Source organism: Oncorhynchus masou, unplaced genomic scaffold (genome assembly GCF_036934945.1).
Source record: "Oncorhynchus masou masou isolate Uvic2021 unplaced genomic scaffold, UVic_Omas_1.1 unplaced_scaffold_1186, whole genome shotgun sequence".
Taxonomy (NCBI): Eukaryota; Metazoa; Chordata; class Actinopteri; order Salmoniformes; family Salmonidae; genus Oncorhynchus; species Oncorhynchus masou.
The window spans coordinates 177,029-197,187 of NW_027001631.1; the positions used below are offsets into that span (position 1 = coordinate 177,029).

The 20,159-nt window shown below is 42.0% G+C and overlaps 1 protein-coding gene and 1 pseudogene across 2 annotated transcripts; both read left to right on the forward strand.

The window, feature by feature from the left end:
- The first annotated feature begins 32 nt into the window (after positions 1–32).
- LOC135529576 (protein NYNRIN-like) lies at positions 33–12,886 on the forward strand. 2 transcript variants are annotated; one of them, XM_064958242.1, is made up of 10 exons: positions 33–190; positions 824–1,022; positions 1,180–1,218; positions 2,747–2,863; positions 2,964–2,999; positions 3,318–3,377; positions 3,546–3,779; positions 4,320–4,423; positions 4,835–5,002; positions 12,421–12,886. In XM_064958242.1, exons 1-10 carry the CDS (start codon positions 108–110, stop codon positions 12,455–12,457), a joined length of 1,077 nt encoding a protein of 358 aa, XP_064814314.1. In that variant the 5' UTR covers positions 33–107; the 3' UTR covers positions 12,458–12,886. The 2 variants fall into 2 exon arrangements, with proteins under 2 accessions (XP_064814314.1, XP_064814315.1); XM_064958243.1 differs by lacking the exon at positions 12,421–12,886 and adding an exon at positions 5,184–6,956 and having other exon boundaries at positions 34–190.
- Positions 12,887–12,996: 110 nt separating this feature from the next.
- On the forward strand, positions 12,997–16,248 carry LOC135529571 (TNF receptor-associated factor 6-like; annotated as a pseudogene).
- Positions 16,249–20,159: the final 3,911 nt, after the last annotated feature.

Here is a 20,159-nt window from a genome sequence, read left to right on the forward strand (position 1 = left end):
AAGAAGAAGCCGAAAAAAAGTTAACTTCCTGTGTGTCACTTCCTTGTTTATTTTTTTTATATTCCTTGGTCTAATAGTTGTTAGCTAAAACTAGCTACCGAGTAAAAATGCCAGGGCGTTGTTCAGCTTTCAACTGTAGGAATACGTTTAAAAATGTTAAACATAAAACAAACAAGGTTACATTTCACAGGTAGGCTTTCAGCATCTGATTAACGTCGACATTTGGCCAGCTAGCTCGTCAGCTTACGTTAGCTACAGTGCTTGGTTAGCTTGTGTAGCTAGCTTACGATTTCCAGTAATACATCGGCTATACCTTGATTTAGACGAATGTGACATAAATTTTATTTATCTTATCATAAAGAACGTGTAACTTCTAAGCAAATGAACACCCCTTAGTACCCCGGCCTAAGTGCTCGCTGTTTCATCCCTGTCTTTTTCGATTAGCATTTATAACAATAACAAAGCCTAGCCACTGATTTTGGTAAATACATGAGGGATGGGGCTGGAGAAATGTAACGACTGTCAAATTCATAGACATAGCTATGAATGCAAGGACTGCCCAGAGTGACCATCCATGATGTCAAAATGATAGTTTTAGCAATGTTGTGAGGCTATAAAGTGTTTGTTTACAATTACACACTTATATTTTGGGTTCTGATGGGGTATGACAGTTGAACTAAGCTCATGGTGCATTTATAAGTTATGTTCTTCAAGAATCAATGGTTATATATAATTAATTTAAAAGTCAAAAAATGTATGTTACAATCACAGATTGCCCTGTTGTTTACATTTTGTTCTTTTAACATTTTTCCTATGTTAACAGCTTTCCAAAGCGTGATCCTAAACGAATAAAAGAGTGGGTGGGTCAGATGAAATGGAAAGACTGGCAGCCAACCCCTCATTCCTTACTGTGCTCAGAGCATTTTGAGGAGAGGTGCATGGATAGAACTGGGCAGACAGTGCGTTTACGTGATGATGCAATACCAACTATCTTTGCCTTTCCTAGTCACCTACAAAAAAAGGTATTTAGTCAATTGAGGCAGGTGTGTTGTTTTCATTTAAACTATTAGACCTAACTGAGTCTGGCGGTTGTGAATTTAACATATGAGGGATTCTTGAAACGTGCTTTGGCTTTGTTGGTTGAGTTGAACTTTGTGTTTTATTGTTGAGTTCTTGTAGTTTCAGAAAACAGCCGGAAGGAGGAAAAGAGTAACCTTGGTGAGAAATGCAACATTAAAAAAATGTAGCTGTATTACCAGTTTTCCATTGGTGTTGCTGTTTACTCTGAAGGATATGAAAAATGTCATACCAGTTTTCCATTGGTGTTGCTGTTTACTCTGAAGGATATGTAAAATGTAACACCAGTTTTCCATTGGTGTTGCTGTTTAACATTATTTTATTTATTTCACCTTTATTTAACCAGGTAGGCTAGTTGAGAACAAGTTCTCATTTGCAAATGCGACCTGGTCAAGATAAAGCATAGCAGTGTGAACAGACAACACAGAGTTACACATGGAGTAAACAATTAACAAGTCAATAACACAGTAGAAAAAAATGTCTATATACATTGTGTGCAAAAGGCATGAGGAGGTAGGCGAATAATTACAATTTTGCAGATTAACACTGGAGTGATAAATGATCAGATGGGCATGTACAGATAGAGATATTGGTGTGCAAAAGAGCAGAAAAGTAAATAAATATAAACAGTATGGGGATGAGGTAGGTAAAATTGGGTGGGCTATTTACCGATAGACTATGTACAGCGATCGGTTAGCTGCTCAGATAGCAGATGTTTGAAATTGGTGAGGGAGATAAGTCTCCAACTTCAGCGATTTTTGCAATTCGTTCCAGTCACAGGCAGCAGAGAACTGGAACGAAAGGCGGCCAAATGAGGTGTTGGCTTTAGGGATGATCAGTGAGATACACCTGCTGGAGTGCGTACTACGGGTGGGTGTTGCTATTGTGACCAGTGAACTGAGATAAGGCGGAGCTTTACCTAGCATGGACTTGTAGATGACCTGGAGCCAGTGGGTCTGGCGACGAATATGTAGCGAGGGCCAGCCGACTAGAGTATACAGGTCGCAGTGGTGGGTGGTATAAGGTGCTTTAGTAACAAAATGGATGACACTGTGATAAACTGCATCCAGTTTGCTGAGTAGAGTGTTGGAAGCTATTTTGTAGATGACATCGCCGAAGTCGAGGATCGGTAGGATAGTCAGTTTTACTAGGGTATGTTTGGCGGCGTGAGTGAAGGAGGCTTTGTTGCGGAATAGAAAGCCGACTCTAGATTTGATTTTAGATTGGAGATGTTTGATATGAGTCTGGAAGGAGAGTTTACAGTCTAGCCAGACACCTAGGTACTTATAGACGTCCACATATTCTAGGTCGGAACCATCCAGGGTGGTGATGCTAGTCGGGCGTGCGGGTGCAGGCAGTGAACGGTTGAAAAGCATGCATTTGGTTTTACTAGCGTTTAAGAGCAGTTGAAGGCCACGGAAGGAGTGTTGTATGGCATTGAAGCTCGTTTGGAGGTTAGATAGCACAGTGTCCAAGGACGGGTTCGATTGGTGTTGCTGTTTACACTAAAGGATATGTAAACTGTACTACCAGTTTTCCATTGGTGTTGCTGTTTACACTAAAGGATATGTAAACTGTACTACCAGTTTTCCATTGGTGTTGCTGTTTACACTAAAGGATCTGCCACATATGTATTTCCCTTTTTGATTGCCTCTACTGGTGATTTCAGTTCCCAGAGGATCCTGTTCCTGAGGAGTCGACACAACGGGAGAAGTCTCCACCCACCTACTTAAACCACAGTATATGGCACCCAAGTCGTTTCCATGACGACTACTGTGTTCCACAGGTACAAAGTACATATCACTCTTATCTAGATTTTTTAAAAGATTTTTTTTAAACAAATATTTCATTCATGTTTATTTATTTAGTATTTATTTGTTTTTCAGAGTATTGACTGGGCTGTAAAAGACATGCCTAAAGAAGTAAGTTGTGAGTTAGCCCTCATTATGAAGCTGATTGAGCTCCTCATCATTCCTTACAGAACAACCATGTATGTATCATTTGCCAAATATTCCAAATGTTTCCATCCAAACAGCTTAATGCGCAGTACCTGCTCAAAAATCCCAGGGAGGAGCGTGTTGAAAAGTAGTGTCACTGTTACTCCTAACCAAAACGATGTTGATGAGGCCCAGACCTCGAGGGCCAGTTGTGTGTATGATTACAGCATCCTATAAAGGTCTTCTATAACCGTAAACCTTTCCATGCACGTGCTTTAATAACTGAACTCCTGACAATTTCAGATCCCATCTGCAACTTTAGAAAAGCAAGGTCTGATCTTTATCCCCAAGCACGCAATCAAGGTAAGGTTTCTGACAGACCATTGTATTCTGGACAGCGGGCAACAAGATTATTTTGACCCATGTCAACTTAAAGGGTTACTGTCGTGTGTATTCCCAGCCCATTACCTCATGTTAATTGATGTGCATATAACTACACATTATAACTGCAAATGACTTTATCTGAACCAGATCAAGGAGAAATGGGATTGGCTGACAATGGATGTGAAGGGACCATTTCCAGAGACCAAAAGTAGACACAAGTTTGTACTAACTGTAATGGACTACTACTCCAAATGGATGGAAGCCTACCCCATGAAGACCAACAACAGTAAAGAGATTGCCAAAATCATCTCTGATCTCATCTCTCGCTTTGGCTTCCCTGTTGGAATCCTGTCTTGTTTGACTCGAGCACACATTTTAGAGGTAAGAGATGCATGCATGCATGTATGGATGTAAGTGTTACTGTACTGCCCCAAATAAAAATGTTTTGGGGGGAAATTAAGTTTTGCACTAAGTTATCTCATGAATATTAAGTACCGGGGGTGGAACCAAAATTATTTTCCAATTGTTTCGCTCTGAACAAAACCATAATTTGTGTAGTTCCATTCTACTGTTCTGACCAGCAAAATAAAGTTTCACTGTAAGGTCTACTACACCTGTTGTATTCAGCATATGTGACAATCAAATTTGATTTGATGTTGAGCAGGCAGGCACTGGAATACGTTTCTGAGTGACAGAGTGAGGGCTTTGCATAGGCGCTTTGTAGCAATTTTTTGTGGGCCTGGAAAGTACAATTACTTTATTACCCGGTACCCATGGTTTTCAAACAATGGTTCTGTTCCGGAACAACTTTTGTTCCCTGTTCTGATTCTGTTCCTCCAAAAATGTTATTGTTTTCTGGTCCAGTTCCCTGAACTGGTTCAAACCCCTGTTAAGTTCCCCTTCTATTTTTAAATTTTACAGATCAACTTGGCTTTGGGTGATCTGAAGAAACTGACATGCCAACTCATATTCTACCGTCCTCTGGGAGTGTCACTGGATCCAGTAACAAAGTCCCTTGTAGACCGGTTTGTCCTCCAATGTACCTTGCTACACAGCCACCTGATTCTAAAAGCTTATACTATGGATAATAGTCTACTTAATATAATTGGGATGATTGCAATAATCTTTTGGCAGTTTACTGAATCCGAACACATGTCATGCTAGCCCAACTGACTTGCTGACTTGTTATTTAATTTTTTATTTTAACTAGGCAAGTCAGTTAAAAACAAATTCTTATTTTCAATGACAGCCTAGGAACAGTGGGTTAACTGCCTGTTCAGGGGCAGAACGACAGATTTGTACCTTGTCAGCTCGGGGATATGAACTTGCAACCTTTCGGTTACAAGTCCAACGCTCTAACCACTAGGCTACCCTGCCGCCCGTTATAATATGCATGTGTTTTGTTTTAATACATTTTTCATCATATACCTGGACAGGTTGGTGTCAGATTTGGTGAAAGAACATCCTGATCGTTGGGATGTTTACCTGGCTGCCAGTGTGTTCAGCTTCTGCTGCAAAGAGCACCCCACCACCAGACAAATCCCCTGTCTCTGCTGCGCTGCGGAGGGACTCAGTCTGTCTCCACCTCACCAAGAAAGCTGCCTGTAAGTTGGAGACTGCCCGTGTTCAGAAAGACTGTCCCACTCCTACAACAAAACATACTCATATTATTGATTCCCATTGAATGAATGAAGAAAATGCACATAGAAATAGGTTTGAATTATATCATATTTTAGTTGAGCGTTTATACTGACTTGTGCTTTGACCAACCTGTTTGCATTGAAGGATAATGGGATAAAAGGAAGGACCTTTGTCATACTAGATGCCCAGCCACCTCAAAGGGAAGTCCGTGTGGAGTGCAATCAGTGCAGTCAATGGAGCACGGTCAGCCAGGACTCAGAGCTGAAGAGATATGAGGAGATGAAACTTGGGGAGGAGGACTACACCCACACCTGTGTGAGCTGCAGAGTGGCCATGAGCTGCAGGGTGGCCCTGGAGGTCATGAGGGGTTAGGAGACAAGGACATGAAGAACTGGATGTAAATGAGAAAGCTTTTCAAACAAGGACTGAAAAGATGGAGGATATAATAAGGACGTTGGAAACCAAGTGGTGGTGAAGGAAGAGATTGATGTAGGGGTGAAAAAAGGTTCCTAGGGGAAGAAGTTTGAACAATAAGAGTTTATAATGTGTATATACTTATACGTTTCTCAGTCATAAACGTTTTTGGAATGAAATAAAAACAGATAGTGTTGTTTTCAAGTTGTGTGTGCTCAAACAGTGGATTGTTGTTTAATAATGCATTTGGGCAGACATCTATACACTGCTTCAGTGCTTCATCTATTCCTCTCTGATTTGGGGTATTTTAGAAAATGAGGTAGCTGCAGTCCAATATGGGAACCAGAGTATGGGAGAGTGGGCATGTGGAAAGGACAAGAGTGGGCATGTTGAAAGGAGCTCTGCTATAGCTTAGTTAGACTGTTGCTTCCTGTGACTATCACCTTGATGTTGGCTACGAGGCAGCTACTTCCCACTCTGCTGGGGGACAGTAGACAGAGACATTTGATTATGCTGAACTGGGGGGCAACGGTCTATGGCCCGTGATTTGAAAGGGTCAAAGCGGGGAGGGAGGAGCGCCCTTCTCAAATGGAACAGTAATCTGTACCGCTGGGTCATGTCAACAAGGCAGCATTGTGCATCGTCTAGAAACATGCATCTCTTTTTCATAAAATACACATTTAAATTAAACTAGTTTCCATTTGGGATGGCAGATATGGTCCTCTGTAGTTGGTAGAGCATGGTGCTTGTAACACTAGGCTTGAGTTCCATTCCTGCTCGGAACACCCATACATACAATGTATGCACACATGACTAAGTTTCTATTGGGTCATTTTATTTGCTGTATTTTTATTTAACTATGCAAGTCAGTTAAGAACAAATTCTTATTTACAATGACGGTCTACCAAAAGACAAAAGGCCTGCGGGGATGGGGGTCCTGGGATTAAAATAACAAAATAGGACAAAACACACATCACGACAAGAGAGACACCACTACACTACATAAAGAGAGACCTAAGACAGCATGGCAGCAACACATGACAACACAACATGGCAGCAGTATAAATCATGATACAAACGTGTTAATGGGATTTATCTGTTAATTGAATGATTAGAATATTCCACCCTGAAATCATATAATTGTATGGAATTGATTAGAATGTATAAAATTATAATCAATAAGTGTAGTTCTAGTCAGAATTAGGGTAAAACAATATAGCTAATGTATGTTTTTATGGTATTTTAAAGACAGACTGTCTGAGCAAAATTCGGCGCCGACCTGACCAGAGATTTGGGAGAGAACGGGGAGGTCAAGGTCTCCCTAATCTCTGTCGGCTGGGTAGTGAGCCAATGTGTGCGAAGCAGGACATTGTGTGCGTCTGTTTGTGTGAATGTGTGTGCGTATGGTTGTGTGAATGTGGGCGTGAGAAGTCAGTATAAAATGAATTGATTTGTATTCTTGACTTCAGAACGTTCCCGTGAATAAACCTTTTTGGCCATTTAGCTGGGCTCCGTCTGTTTCATTCGACCAGGATCTTACACATTCTGGTTCACAGACTGAGTTATATAATTAAATTGGGTGATGTACCTGGAGAACATAATTATCTTATCAAAACACTATTGGGCACAGACAGCAGCACAAAGGGCAAGAAGGTAGAGACAAAAATACATCATGCGAAGCAGCCACAACTGTCAGTAAGAGTGTCAATGATTGAGTCATTGAATGAAGAGATGGAGATAAAACTGTCCAGTTTGAGTGCTGTCCAGTTTGAGTGCTCTGTCCAGCTTGTTCCAGTCGCTAGCTGCAGCGAACTGAAAAGAGGAGCGACCCAGGGATGTGTGTGCTTTGGGAACCTTTAACAGAATGTGACTGGCAGAACGGGTGTTGTATGTGGAGGATGAGGGCTGCAGTAGATATCTCAGATAGGGGGTAGTGAGGCCTATGAGAGTTTTATAAATAAGCATAAACCAGTGTCTTGCGACGAGTATACATAAATGACCAGTTTACAGAGGAGTATAGAGTGTAGTGATGTGTCCTATAAGAAGCATTGGTGGCAAATCTGATGGCTGAATTGTAAAGCACATCTAGCCGCTCGAGAGCACCCTTACCTGCCGATCTATAAATTACGTCTCCGTATTCTAGCATGGATCGACTGGTCATCTGAATCAGGGTTAATTCTGCAGCTGGTGTGAAAGAGGAGCGATTACGATAGAGGATGGGAGATGAGGAAATGCTGATTTAAAGAAGTATATAAAAGTGTCGGCTAAATAACATACGTTAAAGATAGTTTAAACACAGAATCCTATTCATTACTCCATGTGCCATTTTAACACATTTTTCCATGTTGCAGAGGGAAACATTTGCAGTTTTATAATTCTATATTACAGATTTTGACATGAGGCCAAGAGAAAATGTTGCAGTTTTAAAGCTAATTTCCAGCAATTCTACACTTGTTGCCATGGGGTAGAGAAAACAATGTGCTGTTTTTATAGCTCATTCAATTCTTTTGTTCCTATTTTTCCATGAGGCTGAGATAAAATTTGCAGTTTTAAAGCTAATTTCCTGCAAATCTACACATTTTGCTATCATATGCTATCTGGAGGACCCCTATGATAAAATCTGTAGATTTGCAGGATTTTGGCTTTAAAACTGCTCCTCTGCATTTCGACACAACCACTCGCTCATACCCTAGTCACCATATTGGGCTGCAGCTTCCCATACTTGGTATTTTACATGGTGTTATTTTCCTTTTTCCACCCTGTCCAGTTGGTGGCGGTGTTGCACAACCGTTTCATTTGCCACAAGTCATAAAACCACTAATGAGGAAGAAAAAAAACATCAAGCCCCGTCTGTCTTGTTGAGCTTTGATGCAGTTTCGACCTGGTGCAATTTAAGATTTTCCCATTCCACCTTTCCCTTTTATTTTTGGGTGACCAAATGTGCAATACGCCCCCCAGACCTTGAAAGACAGCAATACATAACACAACGTCTAAGTCTGCCGGAAATTCACACGAAGAAGGAAAATATCAACAATTTGTAAATCAGAAATGTCATGTTCAGCTTACAGCTGTAAGAATAGAGGACATGATAGATATGATAAAAATAATCAGTTGCGTGCTAAAAAAGTTAGGCTTCACAGGTAAGGCTTGCAGCATTTGACTAACAACACGATATTGGCTAACAACGTAGTGTGAGCAACTAGTTAGCCAACAAGTTATTTAGCAGCTAACGTGAGGCTAGCTGAGAGATTTACGGTCATTTCGATTTTATAGATCATGTCGTATTATAATGTATCATAACAAACGAGTTAGCTAGCTAACGTTATTACTACATTTGTTTTTGTCTTAAAGCTAAACAAACAAGTCCTGCTGTTGTGAAGGGATCTGGGAATATGTCCAATGCAATGATTTTTTAAATTCGGCTATTGTCGATATTTAGGCGAGCCATAACTGTTTTTCTATATCATACCCAAAATATAAGGTTTTATTACTCCATTGTTTTACATAACAATGATGTAAACAAACAACACATGGCTTCAAAATATGTTTCAACCCGTCGTGGGGTGGATTCACTAGGAACCAAACATATGCAAACGAAACGGGGAGGGACCACCTGAATTTGACCAATATAAACTATTTTTCCTTTGCAACCCGTTTCCGGTGTGGAGTAAACGGCTTCCTTTGCAAACCGTTTCCCGTGTGGAGTAAACGGCTTCCTTTGCAAACCGTTTCCCGTGTGGAGTAAACGGTTTCCTTTGCAAACCGTTTCCCGTGTGGAGTAAACGGCTTCCTTTGCAAACCGTTTCCCGTGTGGAGTAAACGGCTTCCTTTGCAAACCGTTTCCCGTGTGGAGTAAACGGCTTCCTTTGCAAACCGTTTCCGTTAAACGGTTTCCTTTGCAAACCGTTTCCGTGTGGAGTAAACGGCTTCCTTTGCAAACCGTTTCCGTGTGGAGTAAACGGCTTCCTTTGCAAACCGTTTCCCGTGTGGAGTAAACGGCTTCCTTTGCAACCCGTTTCCGGTGTGGAGTAAACGGCTTCCTTTGCAACCCGTTTCCGGTGTGGAGTAAACGGCTTCCTTTGCAAAACATTCTTAAACCGAACGAAACGGAGAGGGTCCTACCAGTAGATGTACTAACTAGAGAAACGGTGGTTGTAGTTGTAAAACAGCATGTTTGATGTCATGGACTGTCATGAGATGACCTAAAAACATGCCACTTCCATACAGCTATGATTTTTGTTTTTGTTGCATATTAGAATAATTAATGTACCAAGTTAGGAGAATGCTTTCCAAACCTGCTACGAAAAGTCCCATGTATCAAAGTGGCATGTTTTTAGGGAGTCCTGGACTGTCACCCCTTGCATCTAGAGCACTACGGGATTACATCTCCCTATAGTCCCATCCCTAAGCTGTATACCAAAACAAGTGTCAAGGACACCTGTTTTCTCTGAAGTAGCTTTAAAGGTCCAGCACTATCACAGACGTGATTTCCTGTGATATATATATATATATTCAAACTCTGATTTTGGAATTATATTGTGAAAATTGTGATATTAACCTTTTTGTGTAAGAGCTGTTTAAAAAGACTGCCTGGAATGTTTTGGTGGGATGGAGTTTTGGCCTGCCTGGTGACGTCACCAGGCACTAAATTAGTTGATAGACCAATAAGAAAGAGAATCCAAACCTATTTTTCAGTTTTCCCCTCCCCACTCAGTCTCCTCCCCACTCAGTCTCCTCCCCACTCAGTCCCCTCCCAGACAGTCCTTGTTAAATTCTTGCTTGAGAAATTGCTCTTTGCTAAGGAGCTATTTTAGTTTATTTTTGACCATTTTATTTGAATTAAGATACTTAATTGTTACCCAGAAATGATTTTGGTATTGAGATAAAAACAGCTGCATTGTACCTCTCATCTCTGATCATTATAAGCTCTTTTATTTGAATTAACTGTTATTTAACTAGGCAAGTCAGTCTTATTTACAATGACAGCCAAACCCTAACCTGACGATGCTGGGCCAATTGTGTGACGCCCAATGGGACTCCCAATTACGGCTGCTTCTGATTCAGCCTGGAGTCGAACCCGGGTTTGTAGTGACGCCATTGGTACTGAGATGCAGTGCTTTAAAACACTGCGCTACTCGGGAGCCATGTGAAATTGTGAAGTTGTTACTTTTTCCTTATTTCTTTTTGACTTTGTCTCATGCCATCAGATTTCCACTGAGCGACGCCAAAAGACTAAAAAAGTGGATCCATCAGACGAGACTGAAAGCCTGGAAGCCAACCAAAAGCTCCAGACTGTGTTCCGAGCATTTCGAGGAGAAGTACCTGATAACACCGTCAACTGGGCGTGGTATTCGTTTGCGTAATGATGCCATTCCAACTATATTTTCCTTTCCTAGTCAGTTCCAAAACTCTGTACTGGTACCCAGAGACTATATACAGGGGGGTACCTGTACAGAGTCAATGTGGAGACTATATACAGGGGGTACCTGTACAGAGTCAATGTGGAGACTATATACAGCGGGGTACCAGTACAGAGTCAATGTGGAGACTATATACAGTGGGGTACCAGTACAGAGTCAACGTGGAGACTATATACAGGGGGTACCAGTACAGAGTCAATGTGGAGACTATATACAGGGGGTACCAGTACAGAGTCAATGTGGAGACTATATACAGGGGGTACCTGTACAGAGTCAATGTGGAGACTATATACAGGGGGTACCTGTACAGAGTCAATGTGGAGACTATATACAGGGGGTACCTGTACAGAGTCAATGTGGAGACTATATACAGGGGGTTACCTGTACAGAGTCAATGTGGAGACTATATACAGGGGGTTACCTGTACAGAGTCAATGTGGAGACTATATACGGGGGGTACCTGTACAGAGTCAATGTGGAGACTATATACAGGGGTGTACCTGTACAGAGTCAATGTGGAGACTATATACAGGGGGGTACCTGTACAGAGTCAATGTGGAGACTATATACAGGGGGTTACCTGTACAGAGTCAATGTGGAGACTATATACAGCAGGGTACCTGTACAGAGTCAATGTGCGGGGGCACCGGTTAGCTGAGGTAATATGTACATGTAGGTAGCGTTAAAGTGACTATGCATAGATTATAAACAGAGAGTAGCAGCCGCGTAAAAGAGGGGTCTGGGTAGCCCTTTGATTAGCTGGTCAGGAGTCTTATGGCTTGGGGGTAGAATCTGTTAAGAAGCCTTTTGGACCTTGACTTGGCACTCCGGTGCCGATCTGATGACCCATGCCAAATCGTTTCAGTCTCCTGACAGGGAAGAGGCAGCGTGGATAGAGCACTATGTGGCAGGTTGATTGCCTTCTATCATTGCAAGACAGTTCAGTGAGTCAGTCGCAAGATTGGAAGAATTTACTGTAGAATATTGAAGTCGCCAACGGAAACACGTGCTGTTACCAGTGTATTGCAACCCAGACATTGCTTAACTTTTAAATAATTTTTCAAGAAGCGCAAAATAGAACTGGGTAATAATTGCAATAATCTTTTGTCAGTTTTCTGAATCCAAACACATGACACGCTATGCCAGCTGACTTGTTATAATATGCATGTGTTTTGTTTCACGCGTTTTATCATATACCTGGACAGGTGGGTGTCAGATTTGGTGAAAGAACATCCTGATCGTTGGGATGTTTACCTGGCTGCCAGTGTGTTCAGCTTCTGCTGCAAAGAGCACCCCACCACCAGACAAATCCCCCTGTCTCTGCTGCGCTGCGGAGGGACTCAGTCTCCACCTCACCAAGAAAGCTGCCTGTAAGTTGGAGACTGACCGTGTTTAGACTCACAAGTCACAACTAAAATAACCAATGAATGAATGAATGAATCAAATATAATAGGAATAGGTATTATTAAAGACTGAAAAATATGCCAATTTTATTTATTTGAGCTTTTAAACTGACTTGGGCTTTAATCACTCTGTTTGCATTGCAGTACAATGGGATTAAAGGAAGAACCTTTGTCATACTAGAAGCCCAACCACCTACAAAGGAAGTCTGTGCGCAGTGCAGTCAGTGCTTGGAATGGATGTTGGTCACTCAGGACTCTGAGCTGAAGAGATATGAGGAGATGAAACTTGGGGAGGAGGACTACACCCACACCTGTGTGAGCTGCAGAGTGGCCATGAGCTGCAGGGTGGCCCTGGAGGTCATGAGGGGTTAGGAGACAAGGATGTTTTCAAACCAGGACTGAAAAGATGGAGGATATAATAAGGACGTTGGAAACCAAGTGGTGGTGAAGGAAGAGATTGATGTAGGGGTGAAAAAAGGTTCCTAGGGGAAGAATGTGTATGTATTTGTATAAGTTGCTCTGATGACCCTTTTGTCATTAAAAACAACGGTATAAAGTGTTTAAATTACATCTCGATTGTGTTTCTTTAATTAAATAAAAACTGTAGAATGTGTTTCTGAATAAAATTAGAACCGTTTTTATTTTCACCCCGTCCAGTCAGTGGCGGTAATGTCCTACTCATTCCTTTGCCACCCGGCATAAACCACCAATGAGGCAGAGAAGAAGGGTGACGAAAATGCAGGAAGTAATTAATTAGCTAAGGAGAGTTAGTCAAGAAAACTGAGGTACTTTCAAGGCTGCGGTAAGCATTAACACGCATATTGTCAAATATTCCAACACCATGGACTAATACACGAATCATGCATACATGTGTTTATTACAGTGTTTAGTTTTGTTAGTTTGTTGAAATGTCATCGCAAGCACTTCGAAGTTCCGTGTCAGCATCATCGCTACCACACCGCTAGCCAGCTAACGTTAACTTATGCAATGATTTGTGATTATTACTTGCTTTTGAACTTGTCTTCTCATATTTGATCTTCGGATATTGAACAGCTAACCACTTATGTTACCACGAGATCAGACAGGTTTTGTGGTTTACAGATATTGACATACTATCTGAAATATTAGATATCCAGCTACTTTGTTTGAAATGCATGAGGAACTGAGATTCCCCCGCCTATTGTGCCCCTGACCTGACAAGCTAGCAACCCAGATTGCTGGTTTTTAAGCTCGCAAGATAATTTCTAGCCCTATATAGGTAAATTACTGTAGTTTCAGACTGTAACCACCATGTCAATTGGCTAACGCAAAAGGCATTGAATTGAGGATGTTCGCTCGGTGTTGTCTCCTTTGTGGCATATCTTTACCTTTGGTCCCCTGAGTCATGTACAGTCATTATGAAGTTTCTTATCTCGGGCTGATCTGAGAACAGAGCTCAGGAGACAGTTGAGTCCAAGTGGAACTGATGACACACATTCCAACCGTCTGAGAGAGAAACATAGCCCAGTGATTTCAACAGAAGGCATATTTTCAGTGTAATAAAACACTTTGTGAATACTTGTGGAGGGGTAATGGTTCGTATCTCTTTCTCCACGTTTTTCTCCGCCCTGTGTAGATGTCCTGCTTTGAGAGTGATAAGAGCAGCCTGGAGAATGATGGAGCGTGTTGTGGTGGGGCGGCCGCGTCACAGCTGTCCAACTGTGCGCTGGCCATGCTGGAGAAAGAGAGCAGTGACTCTGCGCTGAGCCCCACGGAGAGTACCCCCACCAGCCTACAGGGCGGCGCCCACTGCAAGGCTACGACGTGGAGTTCGACCCTCCGCTGGAGAGCAAGTACGAGTGCCCCATCTGCCTCATGGCCCTGAGGGCAGCCGTGCAGACGCCGTGCGGCCATCGCTTCTGCCGCAGCTGCATCGAGAAATCCATCCGGTAAGCCTCCCCGGTACCCATACTTACAGGATAATGATGCATTTACATGTTAGTTATCGAACTTTCTGTATCCTGCTTTGGGAAAATACCCTGCAGGATTTAAATAACAATATTTGCTTATTTCTTTAACCCTGCACCCACAATTATCTCTGCATGTTTATTGTCAACATTTAAAGTTGTTGAGGACAGAGAACTGAACTACGGGGCGTTTTTATAATCACAGCTCCTCTAATGAGAGACGCAGGGGTTAAAGGTCATTTATTTATTTCATGAATCAACCTTACTATTACAGCAGTACAGCATCCATGTCAATGTGCCGTGGTTAGCCAATGGTTATCTGTCGCCATGCTGCATTTCTGTCATAGGGATGACGCGTGAGGTTTATTTGTTTGTTTTTTAAAACCCTGCAGCTCACAGGAACATCTAAAACGAGAGAGAGTATGTAGAAATAACAATAGACCTAATATTCATATAAATTCCCTTTTTCTGGCCCTCGTATCGATTTTGACAATCAAATCGGTCATGGAAAGATCTGTGTGGCCCTCCATAGAGTTTTGAAATCCCCATGTGGCGCTGGAGACAAATGTTTTTGCGCCAGTCTGAGATCGACTCAAGTTTTTGCTTTGACTCCTGGAGAGGTCATAGTCGTGTGCCTGTAAATATTCAACTCTATAATGATTTTTGTCGGCCACCAGATAAGATGGGCAATGCAGGTGATTCTATAATTGCAGAACATCTCTATACATCATATAGCTATGCATTACAACAGCCACGTGACATAACAGTTGGGATTATCGATGACTGTCAATCATTCACTGATTTGGTGGGCAATGACAGCCTCTTGGGTTACTGACTTACTGGATAAATGATTGGCCATATTCTGGGTGATTTGCTCTGTCACGACCTTCACTTCCCCACAATTACAGTACCAAGCTACCGTCGTTATTGCAGCACTGTTGTGATGTTTTTTATTCTGTGTTTTTCATTTTCTTTTCTCAATTTGCTAAATGACACGTATTTGTGTGTCCCTTTTCACAAGATGATGATGAATACATGGACAGTTTTTTTTTTTTTTTCAAATGAATTAGTCCTCAAACGATAATGGTTGTAAGTGATCTCAAAAAGGAGCCTTCTCATTGGACAAGTTCAGGTAGTAGGGCCTACCTCCATTTTAAAATGGTTTCTCCTGTTGATTAATGAATGAAACCCTGGTCCCAAGCATCATACTGATCTCGCTCTCTTTCGTTCTTCCCCCCAGTGATACAGGGCAGAGGTGTCCAGTGGATAACGAGGTACTGCGGGAAGACCAGCTGTTCCCAGATAACTTTGCCAAGCGGGAGATCCTCTCCCTAACGGTGCGCTGCACCAACGTAGGCTGCACTGACAAAATGGAGCTTCGCCGCCTGGATGTAGGCATCCGTCTCCACAGACAATGGCTGACACCTTAGTTCATATCACCTCAACCGTGTTGCCATGTTGAAACCAAATGATTAGCTCACTCTGCCATCTCACCTTGCCAGGGCCATGTTACGAAATGTGAGTTTGCCACCGTGCCTTGTCCGCTGTGCCAGGATGCGGTGTGGAAGAGCCAGCTGGAGATGCACCAAAGCCAACACTGCCAGCGGAGACCTGTGTCCTGCCCCGACTGTGTAGAGAGCTTTGTTTACGAGGACAGCAAGGTAAAGCATCACCAACTTATTCACGCTGAGTGCACTATCCTGAATAAATCAAGATTCATTGGATTGACTACCGGGTGCACCGCCTCAGTTAGCTTAGTTAGCAGCACAGCGCTTTCAAAGAAAACGTGACCATAGACTCAGTCAGTAAGAAACTGTGTTCGTTCTCCATTTGAGCTCCCCTTTAATGTTCACTGAAAAACGTGGACAGACTGTCTGTTATTTCTGAAGCTGGTCATGTGACAGCCTTTTGAACATTGTTTTTGTTGTGTCCTCAGATTCATGAGTCGCTGTGTCCCTTTGCCAACGTGGTGTGTCAGTACTGCGGTATGGAGCTCATCAGAGACCAGGTGGGGATGGAGACCTGATGGCTGCTGTTTAGATTTAGCTGATTACTAAACCTATGAGATGATGGTGGTGTAGAGCAGTAGCCCTGATTACTAAACCTATGAGATGATGGTGGTGTAGAGCAGTAGTCCTGATTACTAAACCTATGAGATGATGATGATGGTGTAGAGCAGTAGTCCTGATTACTAAACCTATGAGATGATGATGATGGTGATGGTGTAGAGCAGTAGCCCTGATTACTAAACCTATGAGATGATGATGGTGGTGTAGAGCAGTAGTCCTGATTACTAAACCTATGAGATGATGATGATGATGGTGTAGAGCAGTAGTCCTGATTACTAAACCTATGAGATGATGATGATGATGGTGTAGAGCAGTAGTCCTGATTACTAAACCTATGAGATGATGATGATGGTGTAGAGCAGGAGTCCTGATTACTAAACCTATGAGATGATGATGGTGTAGAGCAGTAGCCCTGATTACTAAACCTATGAGATGATGATGATGGTGATGGTGTAGAGCAGTAGCCCTGATTACTAAACCTATGAGATGATGATGGTGGTGTAGAGCAGTAGTCCTGATTACTAAACCTATGAGATGATGATGATGGTGTAGAGCAGTAGTCCTGATTACTAAACCTATGAGATGATGATGATGGTGATGGTGTAGAGCAGTAGCCCTGATTACTAAACCTATGAGATGATGATGGTGGTGTAGAGCAGTAGTCCTGATTACTAAACCTATGAGATGATGATGATGATGGTGTAGAGCAGTAGTCCTGATTACTAAACCTATGAGATGATGATGATGATGGTGTAGAGCAGTAGTCCTGATTACTAAACCTATGAGATGATGATGATGGTGTAGAGCAGGAGTCCTGATTACTAAACCTATGAGATGATGATGGTGTAGAGCAGTAGCCCTGATTACTAAACCTATGAGATGATGATGGTGGTGTAGAGCAGTAGTCCTGATTACTAAACCTATGAGATGATGATGATGGTGGTGTAGAGCAGTAGTCCTGATTACTAAACCTATGAGATGATGATGGTGGTGGTGGTGTAGAGCAGTAGTCCTGATTACTAAACCTATGAGATGATGATGGTGGTGGTGGTGTAGAGCAGTAGTCCTGATTACTAAACCTATGAGATGATGGTGGTGTAGAGCAGTAGCCCTGATTACTAAACCTATGAGATGATGATGATGGTGGTGGTGGTGTAGAGCAGTAGTCCTGATTACTAAACCTATGAGATGATGGTGGTGTAGAGCAGTAGTCCTGATTACTAAACCTATGAGATGATGATGGTGTAGAGCAGTAGTCCTGATTACTAAACCTATGAGATGATGATGATGGTGTAGAGCAGTAGTCCTGATTACTAAACCTATGAGATGATGATGATGGTGTAGAGCAGTAGTCCTGATTACTAAACCTATGAGATGATGATGATGGTGTAGAGCAGTAGTCCTGATTACTAAACCTATGAGATGATGATGGTGGTGTAGAGCAGTAGCCCTGATTACTAAACCTATGAGATGATGATGATGATGGTGGTGGTGTAGAGCAGTAGCCCTGATTACTAAACCTATGAGATGATGATGGTGGTGTAGAGCAGTAGCCCTGATTACTAAACCTATGAGATGATGGTGGTGGTGTAGAGCAGTAGTCCTGATTACTAAACCTATGAGATGATGATGATGATGATGGTGTAGAGCAGTAGTCCTGATTACTAAACCTATGACATTTAACATTTAACATTTAAGTCATTTGGCAGACGCTCTTATCCAGAGCGACTTACAAATTGGTGAATTCACCTTATGACATCCATTGTAGATAACTAACACTATAGACACAATATAGACAACTAACACTATAGACACAATGCAGATATCTACAATGTGTCCACACTGTTAGCCATCCACATTGTGTCCACAGTGCCAGCCATCCACAACGCGTCCACACCGCCAGTTAACCAACACTATAGACACAATGCAGATAACTAACACTATGGACACAATGCAGATAACCAACACTATAGACACAATGCAGACAACCAACACCGTGGACACAATGTAGATAACACTATAGACACAATGTAGATAACTAACACTATAGACACAATGTAGATAACTAACATTATGGACACAATGTAGATAACTAACATTATGGACACAATGTAGATAAGTAACATTATGGACACAATGTAGATAACTAACACTATAGACACAATGTAGATAACTAACACTATAGACACAATGTAGATAACTAACACTATGGACACAATGTAGATAACTAACACTATGGACACAATGTAGATAACTAACACTATAGACACAATGTAGATAACTAACACTATGGACACAATGTAGATAACTAACACTATGGACACAATGTAGATAACTAACACTATGGACACAATGCAGATAACTAACACTACAGACACAATGTAGATAACTGTTCCACTGGATGTCAGAAGGCGAACCCACCAACCTGCAAGCCGCTCCGGACAAGAGCGTCCGCCAAATGACCCAAATGCAATGCAATGACCATGGTGCATATTTACATTTACATTTAAGTCATTTAGCAGACGCTCCTATCCAGAGCGACCCACAAATTGGTGAATTCACCTTCCGACATCCAGTGGAACAGCCACTTCACAATAGTGCATCTAAATCATTAAGGGGGGGTGAGAAGGATTACTTATCCTATCCTATGAGATGATGGTGGTGTAGAGCAGGAGTCCTGATTACTAAACCTATGAGATGATGATGATGGTGTAGAGCAGTAGCCCTGATTACTAAACCTATGAGATGATGGTGGTGTAGAGCAGTAGTCCTGATTACTAAACCTATGAGATGATGATGATGGTGGTGTAGAGCAGTAGCCCTGATTACTAAACCTATGAGATGATGATGGTGGTGGTGTAGAGCAGTAGTCCTGATTACTAAACCTATGAGATGATGATGGTGTAGAGCAGTAGCCCTGATTACTAAACCTATGAGATGATGATGGTGGTGGTGTAGAGCAGTAGTCCTGATTACTAAACCTATGAGATGATGATGATGATGGTGTAGAGCAGTAGTCCTGATTACTAAACCTATGAGATGATGATGGTGGTGTAGAGCAGTAGTCCTGATTACTAAACCTATGAGATGATGATGATGGTGTAGAGCAGTAGTCCTGATTACTAAACCTATGAGATGATGATGATGGTGTAGAGCAGTAGTCCTGATTACTAAACCTATGAGATGATGATGGTGGTGTAGAGCAGTAGTCCTGCTTACTAAACCTATGAGATGATGATGGTGGTGTAGAGCAGTAGTCCTGATTACTAAACCTATGAGATGATGATGATGTTGTAGAGCAGTAGCCCTGATTACTAAACCTATGAGATGATGATGGTGGTGTAGAGCAGTAGTCCTGATTACTAAACCTATGAGATGATGATGGTGGTGTAGAGCAGTAGCCCTGATTACTAAACCTATGAGATGATGATGATGTTGTAGAGCAGTAGCCCTGATTACTAAACCTATGAGATGATGATGGTGGTGTAGAGCAGTAGCCCTGATTACTAAACCTATGAGATGATGATGGTGTAGAGCAGTAGTCCTGATTACTAAACCTATGAGATGATGGTGGTGTAGAGCAGTAGTCCTGATTACTAAACCTATGAGATGATGTGTAGAGCAGTAGTCCTGATTACTAAACCTATGAGATGATGGTGGTAGAGCAGTAGCCCCTATGATTATGATGGTGGTGTAGAGCAGTAGTCCTGATTACTAAACCTATGAGATGATGGTGTAGAGCAGTAGCCCTGATTACTAAACCTATGAGATGATGATGGTGTAGAGCAGTAGTCCTGATTACTAAACCTATGAGATGATGATGATGTGTGGTGAGCAGTAGCCCTGATTACTAAACCTATGAGATGAT